General features: G+C 43.3%; 2 protein-coding genes across 2 annotated transcripts; both read right to left on the bottom strand.

The window, feature by feature from the left end:
* Positions 1-8,214: 8,214 nt before the first annotated feature.
* On the bottom strand, positions 8,215-9,195 carry LOC129339399 (olfactory receptor 14A16-like). Its single transcript, XM_054993979.1, has one exon. It carries the CDS (start codon positions 9,181-9,183, stop codon positions 8,215-8,217), a length of 969 nt encoding a protein of 322 aa, XP_054849954.1. The 5' UTR covers positions 9,184-9,195.
* Positions 9,196-15,212: 6,017 nt separating this feature from the next.
* LOC129340190 (olfactory receptor 14A16-like) lies at positions 15,213-16,178 on the bottom strand. Its single transcript, XM_054994814.1, has one exon. The coding sequence runs from the start codon at positions 16,164-16,166 to the stop codon at positions 15,213-15,215; it is 954 nt and encodes a 317-aa protein (XP_054850789.1). The 5' UTR covers positions 16,167-16,178.
* Between the last annotated feature and the right edge of the window lie 1,100 nt (positions 16,179-17,278).

A 17,278-nucleotide genomic window follows, 5' to 3' on the forward strand; every position in this document is an offset into this window, starting at 1 on the left:
TCTGGTCATATACAAGATCGTCTAAATGCTTCCTTAAATCCTCAAAGAAGCTTTCTTTTGCACCGTTAGGTGCATAAAGTCCGACTACCAACACTCTCTTTAAATTCCAAATGCATTCCACTGCTACAAATCTAGCTTCCACATCTCTCATAACAAATTTTGGCTGTAGCTCCTCTTTTATATACAACACCACTCCTCTTTTTTTCTTGTTAGAGGCCGCTACAAATTCTTTGCCCAGTTTTCCAGATTTTAAATATTTTACATCCTGTTTTCTAATATGGGTCTCTTGCAAACAAACAATATCACATTTTTGTTTTAGTAGCCAATGAAAAATATTTTTCCTCTTATTCGGTGAGTTTAGTCCATTTACATTCCAAGATAATACTTTACACTCCATACTCATAATTTTGTTGGTAAGTCTTTTTCATTGTCCTTAATAAATCGCTCCATCTCTTGCTCAGATCTGATGCGTTTTTTTGCCCCTCCAAACTCAAAGGACACTCCTTCCGGTAGCTCCCATCTGTACCTGATTTTCATGTCCTTCAAAATCTGAATTAGCACTTTGTATTTTTTCCGGTCCAATAACACTGATCTGGGCAGTTCCTTCATTATAATGATCGTCTTGCCATCAATCTCCAATGGATCTTGAAACTGTTTTGTCACAATCCTCTCTTTCATATTTCGTGTTGTAAACTGCACAATCACATCCCTTGGTAATTTCCTCTGGGTTGCAATTCTCGAATTCACACGGTATGCCACATCTAGGATAGCCACAACTTCCTCCTCCTCCTTCCCCAGGTATTCAGCCAACACCTCAGTCATCTGTTCTTGCGCTGACTTCCCTTCCACTTCTGGCAGGCCATGAAAACGTAGCTGCTTCTCCATGTGTTTAGTTTCTGCAACTGACATTCTCCCCTTCACCAATCTCATCTCTGTTTGTTGCATGTCTGCTAAATTCTCCATCGCGTCTTCTACTGTTTTAACTCTCTGCTGCGTTCCTTGTAGTTCACTTCGTATTGTTTCCATACCTTTTTTCACTTCTGACAGCTCCGATTTTACTGTCTGTGTAACCTCTTTAACCTCTTTTATCAGCTCCAATTTCGTGTCCTTAAGTTCTTTAATCATATCTAAAAGTTTTTTATCCAAGTTTTTATCCAGGTTTTCTATTGCCGATTGCCACTCTTTTTTTGACATCGTGGGGCTTGCTTTAGCTCGCTCCCACGAATCCGCTCTCTTCCTTAACTCCGTGGCGTAAAATTTAACGTTTTTCTGTTTTAAATGTCCCAATCTTCTTGTAAAAATTAAATTTTAAAGAATCCAAAATGTCGGGCGTCTTTTCTCTATGGTTTCTCTATGATTTTGTAATCCAAGATGGCCTACTTCCTCTTCCGCTGAAGCCGCGACCCTTCCCCTTTCAAAAATGGCGATTCCCTACTTCCTGTCCTCCAGCAAGGGCCGCTTCTCTCCAGCCACTCTATTGTTATTACGCACTTCCTGTCTCCCGTCTTCCCACAGCAGATCTCGCGATGGTGTCTTTTTCTCACAGCTCCAAAGCCACAGGTATTCAAAACAATAGTCCGATTTCTTTAATAACTTCTTTAAACTTAGTCTCTTTTCAAATACAATTCCTGCCGAGTCTTCCCCTCCTTTTCACTAGTCTGTTGCAGTTTAAAAATCTACTTTTTTTCTTCTCTGTTTTTATCAATCTGTCCCGTATCAGAAGATAGTGATCTTTACCTTCTCTTCACTTTTCTCGGGTTGTAATCGCTGTTTCGATTTTAAGTTCTCCTCTCAGCTTCTTCCCCCAATCGAAGCTTGGGTATGTAGGTCTTATGCCAGCCGAATTGGCCCCAAAACTGCCGCAGAGATTATAGCCGACCCGTCGCAAGGTGGGACCTCAAGGATCGGGAGGGGACCCGTTGTGTAGAGCCCCCCCTCGTCCGAGATCTAGCTCACCCTAGGGTCTTGAGCGTTCTTTGCCTGCTCCCCGCCTGAGAGCAGTCGGCCGCGTGCTATTTTCACCCCACCGGCCGGTTAAAACGGCAGTCCGGTCAGCTCCGCAAATGGAGCTGCGTTAGACATCCATGGATCCCAAACCGGAAGTCCCCATGCACCATCTTTTCAACCGCTCCTTATCCCTGTCATCTAAATCCTCCTTAACCTTCTTTTGCAGTTCTCGGAAAAGAAGGGTAAACACGTCAACATATTCCCCCTTTAGAATCTTATCCCGCATCGCCTGGGTAAGATGGTCACCTAATGGAAGTGCTGTATCCCCGAAAGGGAGCACATTAAAAGGCACATTCCCATAGGCTATTGCAGGATAAGGATGAAAGCCCCAGGGGCCACCCACATACCCACACATTCCTACCTGACCCTGATTCCAAGGACTATCTGGACTGCCCATGCAGGCTGAGCTGGCCCTGCCTATACACCTGCCAAGCCCACACCCTGTGGTTGCCAGGGATGCTGGTCGAACGGGGCCCAGCTCGCTGGGAAATGCTGATTAGCTCCTGAAGCTATCGCAGCAGTCCCCTGCTGGGTACCTTGGCCCCATGGCCCCCATGGCCTAGCAGAATAAGTGTGAGGTGCATGGTCCATAACTCCAGCCCCCGCAGGGTCAGCAGCCACTGTGGCAGAAATAGGGTCCTCAACCACCAATGCCACTGGCACGGGATCCACTGCAGCCTCCTCTGCTGTCTCCTGTGTGACGTCCACCACCGGCTCCTCAGCCACCTGTTCACTCGCCCGATGGGCTCCACTAGAGTGGCCAGCCTCGGCACCTCTTGACCCCTCCAGAACAGAAAGACATCTCAGGATCTCCCTGTTAACTGCGTCTCTAGATGCTCCACGAATGGGCTGTACCTGCTCTATACCAGGCACGGCCCCCTTACTCACCCCTTTATTCCTTTCCAGGGCTGCTAAGTGCTTCAGAATAGACTGCTGGTTAAAGCAGTCCTCCTCATCCTCTGAAGATGAAACCACCGGTGCAGGTCACTTCGCTGGGTCCCGCTTAGCAGGCTGCTTGCCCTTACCCGGACCATCACCTTTTTGGGTGGCATAATCCGCTAGTAGCCTGCTCCCCCTAGTATTGAACAATAAGTAGGCAATAACCCACAGGATATAGCGATACAGCAAGCCAAGCTGCACTGGGACACAAGCGGGGGCGGGGTTACTGAAGACCCAAGACTGAGGTCCTACAGCCAGCCACCAACTATCCCCCAAAATGGCTGCCAATGATGCCTAAAATGGCCACCTGGGGAACCACAAAATGGTGACTTCTACCCAGTGCCCCACACTGCCCTCTGCACCAGCCTCTTTTCTCACTCGCTCGCTCGCTCTCCCCCCTTTTTTAATATATATATATACAGGGCTCAAAAGCATTCAAAAGGCCCTCTAAGACAATTAAAGGCAAGAAGAGGGGGGGCGTTCAGCGAGAAGCTCCCACCCTGCTAATTGCGCCGCTGTTGGGCCAACACAGCCGCAGGCTGCAGCCGCAGCAAGGACAAGCCCCGGCAAGCGTGGCTGAGCACCCCGCGGCTGAAAACATTCCCGCTGCAGCAAACGCACCGCTGCAGCTGCTGAAGCCTCCGCACACAGCCCTCGCAAAGGACCGCAACAATGATGCCGCAAACCACGAGCCCAAGCTGGGCCACGCAGCCGAGCGCCGCTGCCGCTGCAGCTGTCTCAAACCTCCTCCGGGACTCCACAGACGAACGCTGCCGCCACTGCTAACAACCCAAGCCTCCGCCGGGACTCCGCCACCGCCGCCGCACACTGGCGCCTCAACGTTTGGGAGTGCAGAAATGCGTCTGCCTGCTCCGAGCATTGAAACCCACTGAGGGTGGGTGAGCGGAGCCGTCCCAGAAGTCTACAGACTCCATCCACCCAGCAGAGGCCCGGATGCCCGGGAGTTTCCTCTGCTCTTCCTCCTTCCGAGGAGGCAATGTGCGACCCCCTCTGAGCAGCAAGCTGCCAGGAGGGAAGGTCGTATTAATTTGACATACCACTTCCTTTAGAATGTCAGAGGTAACCAGCAGCTAAAAACAAACAATTTAAAGAAGTTAACATTCAGAGTGGCGATTCACTGAAACCAGCATACGACATTACATCAGCATTTACACTCACCAAAATCCCAACTAAAACCAAGGTAGAAAACATGGGCCTATACCCAACACAAACTTACGGCACGTGGGTTTTCTTCAGAGGGAATGGCTATTTATGTTGATTTCAAGCTCTCATTGCAGACCTGCTAAACCCCAGAACAAGGATTTGGAAGTCTCTTTAGATTGCAGCAGAAGGTAGAATAAGTGGAAATGCTACCCCCTTCTGAGAGAACTTATGAACAGACCTAACAGCACAATCCTGTGCTGAGTTGTATTCTTCTAAACCCACTGGCTTCAATGAATTTACAAGGATGAAAGTCTGGTTTGTACTAGACATGGGCACAACCCAAACAGTAATCCATGGGGTCAGATGGCCAGCTATTAAATGTTAACAGAACAGAGGTTCAACCTTTAAAGCTAAGGGCTTTAAAGACCATGGCCTTGAACCTGATCCAGAATCCTATTAGCCTCACTGGGGATTTTGTTCACTGATCTGAGTACCGTCCGGAAAACATAGGGTGAGAGGCGTTCCCATAGATACGCTGGTCCCAGTCTGCTAAGGGATTTAAAGGTTAAGACCAAGGCCTTGAACCTGATCTGGAATTCCACTGGGAGCTAGTGCAGCTGGAGCAATACTGGTGTTATATGTGACTAGAACGGAGTCCCGGTCAAAACACATGACACTGCATTCTGGATCAGCTGTAACTTCTGGAGCAGGCCCAGGGGTCGCCCAGAATAAAGCGAGTTACAATACTCCAATCTGAAGGTGACAAATACATGGATCATTGTAGCTAAGTCATGAGTCAAGAGGTAGGGGGAAAGTGGCCAAACAGTGGAGGTGGAAAAATGCCAATCTGGCAACTGCTGTGATCTCGGCCTCCATAGCATCCAGGACCACACCTAAGCATCTCACCACTGGCACAGGTGCCCCATCAAAGGCTGGGAGCTGGATCCCAGAACCTAACAACCCGCAGCTCAGGTGCGGGACCTCCATCTTAGAAGGATTCCATTTCAGTCAATTCTGCTTTAACCATCCAGTAACAGCCTCCAAGATCCTGGCCAAGGTATCAGGGGCAGCACCCAGCTGGCCATTCATCAACAGATAAAGTTGTATGTTTAGTGTGGTTTCTTTCAAACTTAAACAGATTTATTTAATCCTGTCCCAGAGAGCATATCAACTACAAATCCAGACCCTTTCCTCCAGATCTTACAGAATGTGAAGTGTTTTATTAGGAGTGAAAATAACATAGGAGTGACATATAACAAAATGCATATATTTATGTATGACCTATAAATAATGCCTTCCCACTCTAACTGGTGGAGTTACCAAACTTGGTAGGTGCACTATACATGTGGTTACTGTAACATTTTGCATATTTTTGGTACCACCATGTAATACTTTGCTTAGCTTTTAGTCTTTTAAACCTTTGGCTTTGCACCTCCTTACATTACCTTAAACTTGTACCTCAGGAGGACGCTGGTCCCAATCAACACTCCCTTTATTTCCATTCACACAGAGTTTCAGGTGTTCTTTAATTTACTCAGGCTTATACCTTAAGAACATCTTGTTTGTATAACCTATATATTGCTGCCTCCTGAAAAAGTTTTTGCTGCCACCAAAGGCTTCTCCTTAGATCTCTTCTGCTTAACTAGAACTACAGGAATGCATCGTTATAGATGGTAGTTTGACAGAAGGGTCAGCACACGAGGGTGTTTGTGAGGTAAAAAAGGATCTTTTTCTCTTAAACAAAAGTAGAATTTATTTATAGGTACATAAATGTGATGGTTGCAGAGTTTTGATATACATATTGTTTTCAGAATAGATCTTAAACTTGGCAGTTTCAAATAAAATTATAACTCCTTAAAGGTATTTTCACAGACCCTGTCGCATGAAGTAATTTTTCACACAGGTCTTCACTAACAGAATATACTCTTTTCACGTACACACAGACATAGCTTCACTCTGGCCTTCCCACACAGCTTGCCTGACCCAGAAAGAATAATCTCTCAGATATGCATAGCTTCTCTCTCAGGAGCATACACAGTTTGCCTGACCTAGAATTAGGCTCTCAGGACTTCCATATAGCCTTCCTGACTTAGAGTCACTCTATACACAATATCTTACACAAGGACACTCTAGTGTAGGGAGGAGCAATGTTAGCCCGGAAGTGTAGTTTTAAAGAAGACAGCCAGCAAAGATCGCTCCTCTCCAAAGGGTCTGTCAATTTTACCACCCCTTTGCTCTGCAGAGCAATCTCTGCAGGGTCTGTCTTTTTAAACTACCCTTATGTAGAGAGGTGAAATTGACAGAGCCTTTGGGAAGGCAAAGATGAAATTAACAAACCCTCTTAGGAGCAATCTCTGCCGGCTCTGTCTTTTTAAACTATGCTTCCCGGCTAACTTTGCATTTCCCTACACTTGAACATCCTTGTGTCAGATGTGTTGTGTAGCCTTGTGTAGAAAGATTGTTAGCTAGAACCCTTTCTCTGAGAAACATACAGACTCTCTCAGGCACTTACAGTTTCATTGGGCTTGGCAGAATAAATACACAAATTGTACTGGATCCGCACAGGTGGCCTGATCTGGCCAGAATAACCTCTCTGAGATATACAAAGGATGACTGCAAACTTCTTCCCTCAGCACTGACTAAAAACTACAGTTCCTTTTGTCCCCTTGGGTACAGCTGTTGTCCGATCAGAGCACACTCCACTCACCCATCCGCCCCCCCTTTCTTTCCTCAGATGCAGGCATTTAAATGCACAGTAACAACTATAAAAACTCCACATAAGCAAGCAGAAATAAAACACACATTTAAAAACGTTACATGAAATACATTATAGTTACCATGCTGGTTCCTTCAGCAGTTCAGACTTAAAGATAATAACTGGATAGTTTTCATAATTCACTGTTTTTAACTGAGAACAGCATACAAACCCGGGCTGTCTAAAACCGTACGCTGCACTCCCTGCCTAGCCAGGATACCTGCTGTCCTATTTCCCTCCAAACCCCACTCTTCTGGTTGTTGATGGTAAACTCCCCTCAGTTTTGATCCCTCTTCGGCATTCCATTCAGCCTATTTGAATCTTATTGATCTTATTGGAGAAAAGAAGATGGAATCTTCTCCAGTCCAGAACATTGGGTTAGACCAAGCAATAGGCTTTTTGCCATGTTCCCTCTCTTTGTCCTGTAAATTCATATGATTTCTTTATTTGGGGTTTGAAAGAGTACTATGCATATATACACCCTTAAAAAGTTGGAAACATATATTGAGTAAAGTTTTATTTTACAATAGTAAAATACTGTTAATTGGTATTACATTGCTGAGTACAGTTCTATCCTGCATTTGCTCCAGGGAGCCCAGGTTGTTTGCATTCTTTCTCTCTTCTCCACTCCGTCCCATCAACAACCCTGTGAGGTAGGCTAAGCTGAGAAACAGTGATTGGCCCAAAGCCATCGAATATGCTATATGGCAGAAGAGGGATTTGAACCAAGGCCTACCATATCCTAGTCTGAAACAACAACAGAAAATGGATCATGATTAAAAGAGTCATAACTGTTGAAGTAGATCCCGTCATCAATATAAGCTAGGATTTGATCATCATAGGACTGCCAGGTTCCCTGGAGGGGGTGGGGGATCCCCTGCTCCCAGCATCTGCCCCCTTCTGCCACTCACCTTGCTGGTAGGGGAGAAAGTCCAGTTGGAGGCTGACCTGGAGGACTGCAAGGGAAATGTGAAATAACAATGTGGAATGTGCTAGAAGGGCAAGATAGCTATCTGTGTCACAAATGGAATTATTAGACCGGGTTTAGGATTTCTTGTTGCCAACACAAGAAACCTTCCAAAAGAGCTAGATGCGCCAATGGAACCATGAGCAGATGGATTGGTTTTGATGTTTTCTTCCTTACTGCGGTTATGTATTTGGGATGGGTTTGGTTCCACGTGAAACCCCCCTAATCCACCATCACATCGTCATCTTCGCAGATGCATCCTAGGGAGAAGGGGAAACTCAACACTTCTGCCTCTTTCAGCATCTTCTGGTAAGCTTCAAAGAATACAACCAAATCATCCTTGTATCCAACATGTGAGGTATAAAAACAATTCTCTGCACAATTATTCAACTCCATTTTTGAGAAAAGGTTTGCTAGCAAGGAATTTAGAAAAATGCCCTAAATTGGAGAGCTTCAGAAACGCAGTCTTAACTTCTTTGTTTCTCATGCTATAGATGAATGGATTGAACAAGGGAGGGAGTACAGCATACATTATTGCAAAAAGCACATTCAGTTCAGATGATGTGTTACTGCGAGGTCTCACATAGGCAAAGATACCAGTAAATACAAGCAGAGACACCACAGTGAGGTGGGGAAGGCAAGTGGAGAGGGCCTTCTTCTGACCTTGCACAGAAGGAATTCTCAGCACTGTTCCAAAAATCTGCATGTAGGTGACAATGATGAAGATGAAGCATCCTAGTGCAAGGAAAGAGAGAAACAAAATAATGCCAACTTCAACTAGATACATGTCAGAACAGGAGAGTTTTAGAATCTGTGGAACTTCACAGAAGAACTGATTGACCACATTGGAACAGAAGCTGATGGCAAAAGTTCCTCCTGTGTGCAATGCACCAATGAGTATCCCAGTAATCCATGCGCTGACTGCCATCTGAATGCAGGCTCCTCTGTGCATAATTGTCTCATATTGCAACGGGTTACAGATTGCAACATACCGATCATGTGCCATTATTGTTAGGATGGCAAAATCTGAGCCTTCAAGAAAGAAGAAAAAGAAAACTTGAGCTACACATGCAGAATAAGAAATGGACCTGCTGTTCATGAGTGAATTGGCCATGGCTTTGGGTACCGTGACAGAAATTGAGCCAAGATCCAGAATGGCCAAGTTCAAGAGGAAGAAGTACATGGGGGTGTGCAGGCGATGATCAAGGGCAACAGCAACGATGATAAGAAGATTGCCGGTCACTGCCATCAAGTATACTGTGAGGAACAAAAAGAAGTGTAAAATCTGTAGTTCTCGGATGTCTGAGAATTCCATGAGCAGAAACTCAGATGTAGTGGTAAGATTGGGCATTATGGCCACCGCATCCAGCTGTAGTCTGCCTGTAGGAGACATCAGAGCAACCATTTTATTCTACTGTGTGTGCGTGTGTGTGTGTGTGCTGAATTTCCAATTGACTCATGGAGACTCCAGCAAGGGGCTTTCAAGGCAAAAGAGAAGCAGAGGTGGTTTGCCAGCTTCTTCTTTGCAGAGTCTTCCTTAGTGATCACCCATCCAAGTACTGGCCCTTCTTAGCTTCTGAGATCTGATGAGAGCAGGCTGTACCACGCCACCTTCCTTTCTTCTACTGATATCAGTTTAAAATTAGCCTTGTTTTTCCATTTCCTCATCTCGGTCTGCAAGAAGCCTTGCATTGAAAATGAGACATTCTGCATCAGGGACAAAACGGAGAGGGATCAAGATTTCTCTGCTGTCCTCAATCACTATCTCCTCATATGAAATCATTCATCCTAGACTCACCTAAGCTCATATACGTTCCATACTTTTAGATTCTGCCCACTTGATCTGGAACTATACCAAACCTCACAGAGGTTTTGTAGCTTGTACATATATTAATGTTGTGTAATGAAAATTGCATGGAAACTGATGAAAGGCCAGTGGATACCTTCCTGATTTAATCCACACTGCTAATCTTTGCTTACAGGCTGTGTAGTAACTTTAATTATCAATCAGGATTTAGGTGCAGTACAACACTTTCAGATAGCTAAGTAAAAGTTTATGACGGATGGAACGGCGTAACTTTAACAGTATTCTGCAATAATTCTATGCACACACAGAGAGAGAAAGAGAGAGAGAGAGAGAAACACAGACTGATTATCTGATATTATAACTTATTGAATACCTGGGAGAAGGTACTTGTTCAAATAGTTGTTTTCTTCTCTACCACTTTCCATCTTGGAATCTCCTGTTTCAATTTATGCTCAGATTGTAAAGTTGAGTTGCTAATATTCATTCTAGGTGTTCATATAGTCAGACAGATAAGCAGCATTCATTATTAACACAACAATCAAGCTAGGAGAGAGTTCTGGGAGCAGCTAGACAGAGCAAAAAAATCAGCACAACTAAACGCAATACAATGAGAAAATGAACAAGAACCTTGATAGTGTTCCATTCAATGTCTTCTCCAGATGCTTAAATTCACACATGCTTTCACCAGATTTTCACCAATGCTATGGAACTTGATACGCTGTATACTGCTAATTTCTGTCTAAACAAAATCCAGATGCTGTATAAATGAGAATTCTACCTCTATTCTGTGCTTGGCAACTTACTCCCAAGAGTTCAGCTCATCATACTACAAAGTGATGCTGAATTCCCTTTTCCCTCTGCTGGATTCTTTCTTCTATTTTTGTAACCAACGTAACTTGATTAGTGCAGTCTATCTGTGTCTGAGTACATGAAATATGATAAATCTTGACAGCAACATCCACACCTGAGACTACTCTCCACACCGGTGACTTCATGACACTTTTTCATGACAGGTTGTACTTCATGACACTTTTTCATGACAGGTTGTACTTCATGACACTTTTTCCTTGTTCTCCCGTAACCTCAGCCCCTGCGATTTCTAGCCTTCTCCTTTACCTTCCCTGCTGCATTCTTTGGACTTTACTATATGTTAAAGGGGTGATGTATCACTGCTATCCACACAAATCACTGAATAATTTTCTCTGGTATAATCCGGTAAAAGAAACGCATGTCTTGATTTCATGACCAGCAGCTACTTTTCACATACAAGTCAAAAGTATCATTTGCCAGATTTGTTTTCCTTACTGTGGAAAATTGTATTAATTTGACATACCACTTCCTTTAGAATGTCAGAAGTAACCAGCAGCTAAAAACAAACAATTTAAAGAAGTTAACATTCAGAGTGGAGATTCACTGAAACCAGCATATGGCATTACATCAGCATTTACACTCACCAAAATCTCAACTAAAACCAAGGTAGAAAATATGGGCCTATACCCAACCAAACTTATGGCACATGGGTTTTCTTCAGAGGGAATGGCTATTCATGTTGATTTCTTGCTCTCATTGCAGACCTGCTAAACTCCAGAACAAGGATTTGGAGGTCTCTTTGGATTGCAGCAGAAAGTAAAATAAGTGGAAATGCTATCCCCTTCTGAGAGAACATAAGAACAGACCTAACAGCACAATCCTGTGCTGAGTTGTATTCCTCTAAACTCACTGGCTTCAATGAATTTACAAGGATGAAAGTCTGGTTAGCACTAGACATGGGCACAAACCAAAAAAAATTAACGAACCTGTGGTTCGTGGTTTGGTGCCACCGATGAACCCGAACAAACGAACCGTAATGAACATTTCCCGTTACTGAACCGGTTCGCAGTTCGTGAACGTCGGAATGGCCCTCGTTGCACTTAGAGAGCCCATATTCACAGGGAGTGTTTAGCAAGCTCTCCTCCAGCCAGCAACCAAGTTTGGTCAAGATTGCGATAGGGATCTTGGAGTTATACCCTCTCCAATTCGAGGCCCCCAGGAAACTCCCACTTGATCCAATTAGAGCCACCAGTTGACGTTGGCCCAGTGTACAAGGGGTTGGCTTTCAGAACTGCCTATCAGGGTTTGCAGGGATGAGATTGAAGTTCCCATAGCTACAGAACACCTTCCCCCTCTCTCCCCCCGGGTATCTTCTCCCATGTAACCAATTTGCAGCTCCATGGTTGGAAGGAAGACCTGCCGATCAAGGTAAGCTGTGCTTCGACTCAGGTTTCATGGGTGACAGAAGAAGTGCAGACAGAGTTCAGGCATTCCCCCAGCTCCATTTCCAAGGGAATTGATTGACGGTGCCTGAATGTCTGGCTTCACGAACTGCAGGCAAACACAACGAACCAGGCTTCCAACGAATGCTGGTACATTGGCCATGGAGCCTCACAAACCGCTGGTTCACGAACAGACGATTAGGTGGTTCATGGGTTTTTTTGGTTCGTAATACGGTTCGTGGCCATGTCTAGTTAGCGCTATACTGAAAATTTCTGGCCATTAACTTTCCATTAGAACTGTGTGTCTTTCCCACCTCACTGTTGTGTTTCTGCTTGATCCTTTTCATTTCCCCATGTTTGACCAAATATTGTCTTTATGAAAATGATCCATATTCTTCATGATGCATCAACATAACACACCAAACACACACACACAAACATAATAGAATACATCCATTGATAAATTGTAACAAATAATTCTGATGTCAAAAATATCACAAACAAATATGGTACCGAATGGTACAACATCCCAAACTGCTTCTGATTGTTTATTATGAGTGGTGGTATATAGGGGAATATGAGTTAGAGAATCTACAGCTAGTGGCATCCTAGGGTTTTTTTAAAAAAAATACTCTAATGGGCATCATTAAACTGGTCTGCTCCTTATATGCACTTGGGCATAAAAATGTTGCTGAATTAGTTTTGTTTCCAAAAGTATAATTTATGCAGTTCATATCATATTTAGCATTTATGGAGAGATACCTGCAAACAGACAGTAAAGGTTCTGATCGATCAAGTACTTTAATGGCTTATGAAATTGTGCAAAGTCCAATATTTTTTTTCTGTTCTATAGCTGGAGTGAAAAACAGTGAGTGCTACAAAGCTAAACATACAAGAAATTAAACAACCAATGAAGGAATGATGATATAGAGGAGATCTGCTGTATCATAGTGGTTAAGTGGCTGGACGGTGAATCAGCACTCTGCTGGTTCGACTCCCGCTACTGACATAAGCTCAGTAGGTGGCCATACATAAGCCATTCCTCTCAGCCCCAGCTCTCCAACTGTTTTATGGTTATAATAACAACAATGACTTGTTTGGCACTCTGAATGTGGCACTAATCTGCCCAGAGAGGCAGTATATAAGCATAATGTTGCTCTTCTTGTATTTAACACACAGTGGGTACCTTGGCACCCACAGGTGCTTTCTCAGGCACCCTCATGTACTTCTGGAAAGTAGTTGGAGTCATTTCAAGCAGAACCTAGGGCTGCCAATCCCCTGGTAGGCGGAAGGATCCCCCACTCCCAACCTCATCCCCCCACCACCATTCACCTGACCAGTGAGGGGAAAGGACTTGGAGAATACGCCTGGGAGGCAAAAAACCTCACAGGCCAATGCGCAGCTGGCATGTTCCTCACAGGCACAATAATGTCACTTTCTCAAGAGAAGAAACCAGCAAATTGTCAGCCCCACCCACTGCCAGGAGGGTAAGGGGACCTGGCAACTCTAGCAAAACCAGTAATTGGCTATGTTCTCCTCCTCCTCCTCCTCCTCCTCTCTCTCTCTCTCTCTCTCTCTCTCTCTCTCAGTTTTATCCTTCCTTTCCTCCATTGGTTATATTATCCTCTTTCTGTTTATATTCCCCACCCCTCTTCCTCTTGTGTGTGTACATGTGCTTAGCTGCACTTCCTGTGGCAGACATTTTGTTGTGGCACCTGCTAACCTGCTTTAAGGTTCCCAAAGTGCCCAGAGTTTCAAATAGGTTGTAGACTATTCACCTAGAGAATGTGCTTCTAGGCTGAGATAGCAATCTCTGTGACAGATAAAATGGATAATTCTTGACCACTCTAATCTTTGGTGCATTGGGACTATATGGGGAGAGATGGCCCATTTCATTTATTGACAACTTAGAAATATATAGCCCACTGCTGCTTATGATTCTGAATAAATGTATAATTCAAAGCCAACTTTGTGCGCCTGCATCCCTAGAGCACATCCAGTGAGGCTGCCTTATAAGAGGCCCAGCATGATATACAAGTAGATGTAGCTATGCCAGTTTAGACCTGCAAATGCTAAAGATGCTCAAAACAGAAGATAAACAGATGCAAAACATCCCTTTATTTTAGTTGGTGGGTATTTTTGTATTTCCCCATGCTGGCATTACGTTTCAGACATTTGACTACAAAATTCCCTATCCCACTTTCTCTTGTGTATATGCATGCTTAGCTCTACCTCTGGTTTTTAGATACCAATTATAGCCTGAATTGTTTACGGCACCAGTTTTTTGTATTGTTTTTATAGGTTTTTAAGGTATGTATATGATTTTGTAATGTATATGGTTTTCTAATGTATATTGTATGTTGTTAGCCACCCTGAGCCCGTTTGTGGGGAGGGTGGGGTATAAATTTGATAAAATAAATAAATAAAATAAAATCAGATGCATGATTTCCCCCTTGATATAGGATTTGGGAGAAGCAGGGCTGAATACCCATTCAGCCAAGGAACCTTGCCGGTAAGCCTTGGGCCAGTCACACTCTTGGCCTGACCTATCTCACAGAGCTGTGAGGGTAAAAAGGAGAAAGGCACTACATAAGATGCCCTGGGGGGAATGGTGGGGTTTAAATGAATTAAATAAGTAAATAATCTTAACTATTTTTGCACGGCACGTGATCATTATCTGCAGTATCCATTCAAACTAAGGCACAGACATCTTGCTAAACAGAATAATGCAGTTTTCAGTCAATGTTGCATGCGTGTTTTTACCTGCAGAAAAGGTAAAAGTGTATCTATTTCCATATTTACATTTTATTAATACATTGATTAAAATTCTCAAACATCCGATTACTTTGGAACACTCTTATACGTCGCTGTGGGGTTTTCACATCTTAAGTGGTGCAACGTGAGCATTCAAAGCATCCCAATAATAAAGTATATCATACATGAGAAGATTATGTAAGGCTCACCATACAAATAGATTGAACTACAATGAATGCTGTTATGCTAGACACACTTAGTAGGGAGCAAGCTTCCTTGAAAAAGATTAACATCCTTATTAGTAAAACTTTGTAGGACCAAAGTCCAAATCATTTGAGATACATCTTTAAAACATTTACACCTCAAGGATTCAGAGGAAAATGTAATGGCCACATTTAAAAATCCTAAACATGTTCCTTTTATTAAAAAGAGTATGATTTTAAAGCCAAGTTACCTTGGACTGAAAAAAGAAGCATGTGTATACCATTAGTTCTTGGAAGAAAAGTAGGTCCCTACTAACCCAGTGTTCTTTGTATAGAACTTACAAAGATGCACACACCTGAATGACTAAAAGAGGACAATTGACATTTGCTGACTGGAACATAAGCTCCATCCAAAATGCTTGCACAGTGCAGATCTAATTTCTTGGTTTCGCATGCTATAAATCACTGGATTCATCATGGGTGGCAATATGGAATATAGAACAGCAATCATCATAACCACATCATTTGGGGTCCTGTTTGTTGGGCACAAATAAGCCAGGGTGCCCGTAAAGATGAACAAAGAGACAACAATGAGGTGAGGTAAGCAGGTAGAGAGGGCTTTCTTCTTTCCCTGCCCAGAAGGGATTCTGAGCACATTGGTGAAGATCTGCACATAAGAAAAAATGATGAAGACAAAGCAGCCAAAAGCTAACCATGCAGCAAATATAATGACCCCAAATTCAATTGTATAATTGTCATTGCAGGAGAGTTTGAGTAGTTGTGGTATTTCGCAGAAAAATTGGTTGATGACATTGGAGCAGAAAGTGGTGGAAAAGGTGCCCCCACTGTGTAATGCAGCACAAAAAACTCCAGTGACCCATGCACCAGCTGCCATTTGGATACAGGCTCCCAGGTTCATCTTGATCTCATATCGCAGTGGATTGCATATGGCAACATATCGGTCATAAGCCATAATGGTCAATAGAACCAAGTCAGTCATTGCAAAGAATATGAGAAAAAAGACTTGAGAAACACACTCTGAATAGGAAATCAGCCTAGTATTCATGAGAGAACTGCTCATGGCTTTGGGGATGTTCACTGATATATTGCCAATGTCTGCAATAGATAAATTCATCAGGAAAAAATACATGGGTGTATGAAGATGGCGGTTAAGAATGACTAATATGATGATGACAAGATTTCCCATGATGGTTGCTAAATAAATCAGAAGGAAAACCACAAAGTGTAAGATCTGCAGCTGCCGAATATCTGAGAAACCCAGAAGGAGGAAAACCGCTTGAGTGGTTTGGTTGGGCATTTTGTTCCCTGTTAGAAGGAAAAGAAAGACAGTAAGTACAAATTACTGGGATATGGCCTGTTTCACACATGTATGGTCATTCAAGCAAAAGAAGATTTGTTTATGTGCATGGGCTTATCTCACATTACTTCAGATAGGATAAGTTGGAACCAGCCAGCTTTTTCAAACTTCTGCTTACTAAGTTTTCTGTCCCTCATGGCTCTTGTCCATGAAGTTCACATGATCCCATGTATAGCCAATAGAAAAAGGTTTTGGTTTTGGAACCAACCCAGTAAATTTCAATCCATTTCAGAACTGAAAGAGAAGGAACGAGGGATAAAAATGAGGACATCTCAAGGTGGAGGGAGACGCTAAAAGTAAATGGTATCAGTTGAAAGAATGCTACATCACCTGACAAGACTTCTTACTTCACATCATCTATCCCATTGAATTAGATAACATTCATGGTTTGGGATTAATATGTGATATCTCAAAAGCTGGAAGAGTAGGAAAGCAAGAGAGCACAACCAGTTCCTTCTCTGAAGCTGCAGAGACCTCAATAACTAGAACTATTTCTGTGCCTCAATGCAATGAGGATATCTGTCTAACATCTAAGAATGAAACTTCTATTGAAGTTTCTAAAAATGACACACTATTTTAGTTTCTTTTAAATGTATCAGATGTTTTGGTTGAAAAGGAAGAAGCCTCCAATTTTGCTTTAAACAAAATCTCAGCGGCATCTCTGATAACACAGTTTCAGGAAGTTGGGGGTTGCGTGGGGAATGAACACTAGAAAATGAAAGGAGTACCTAACACAGTTATTACAATCCAGCAGTTTTTATTTTGTGAGAGAACATTTAAAATTGGGGGTAGGGGTGGGATTGTTATGTTTTAAAACACAAGCACATTCAATCTTGTGTGATCCACAAATTCAATCTAGTTTAGGACTGGTTCATGGGGCTGGGTTTTTAATATCCTGCTATTTTTTTATTGGATTGAATCAAGAAGCTTTTTTCACTGGTGCTATAAGAGAGGTCAGGTTTGACCCACACAAAGGGTATGCCAGGAATTGTGGGACACCTATGGAGAAAAGGCTTGCAAAATGAAGCTGTAGCCTGGAGGGGAACTGAGTG

Source organism: Eublepharis macularius, chromosome 12 (genome assembly GCF_028583425.1).
Source record: "Eublepharis macularius isolate TG4126 chromosome 12, MPM_Emac_v1.0, whole genome shotgun sequence".
Lineage (NCBI taxonomy): Eukaryota > Metazoa > Chordata > Lepidosauria > Squamata > Eublepharidae > Eublepharis > Eublepharis macularius.

Excerpts from the sequence above, each read along its gene's own strand:
- LOC129339399 (XM_054993979.1), bottom strand. The coding sequence starts at position 9,183 with ATGCCCAATCTTACCACTACATCTGAGTTTCTGCTCATGGAATTCTCA.
- LOC129340190 (XM_054994814.1), bottom strand. The coding sequence starts at position 16,166 with ATGCCCAACCAAACCACTCAAGCGGTTTTCCTCCTTCTGGGTTTCTCA.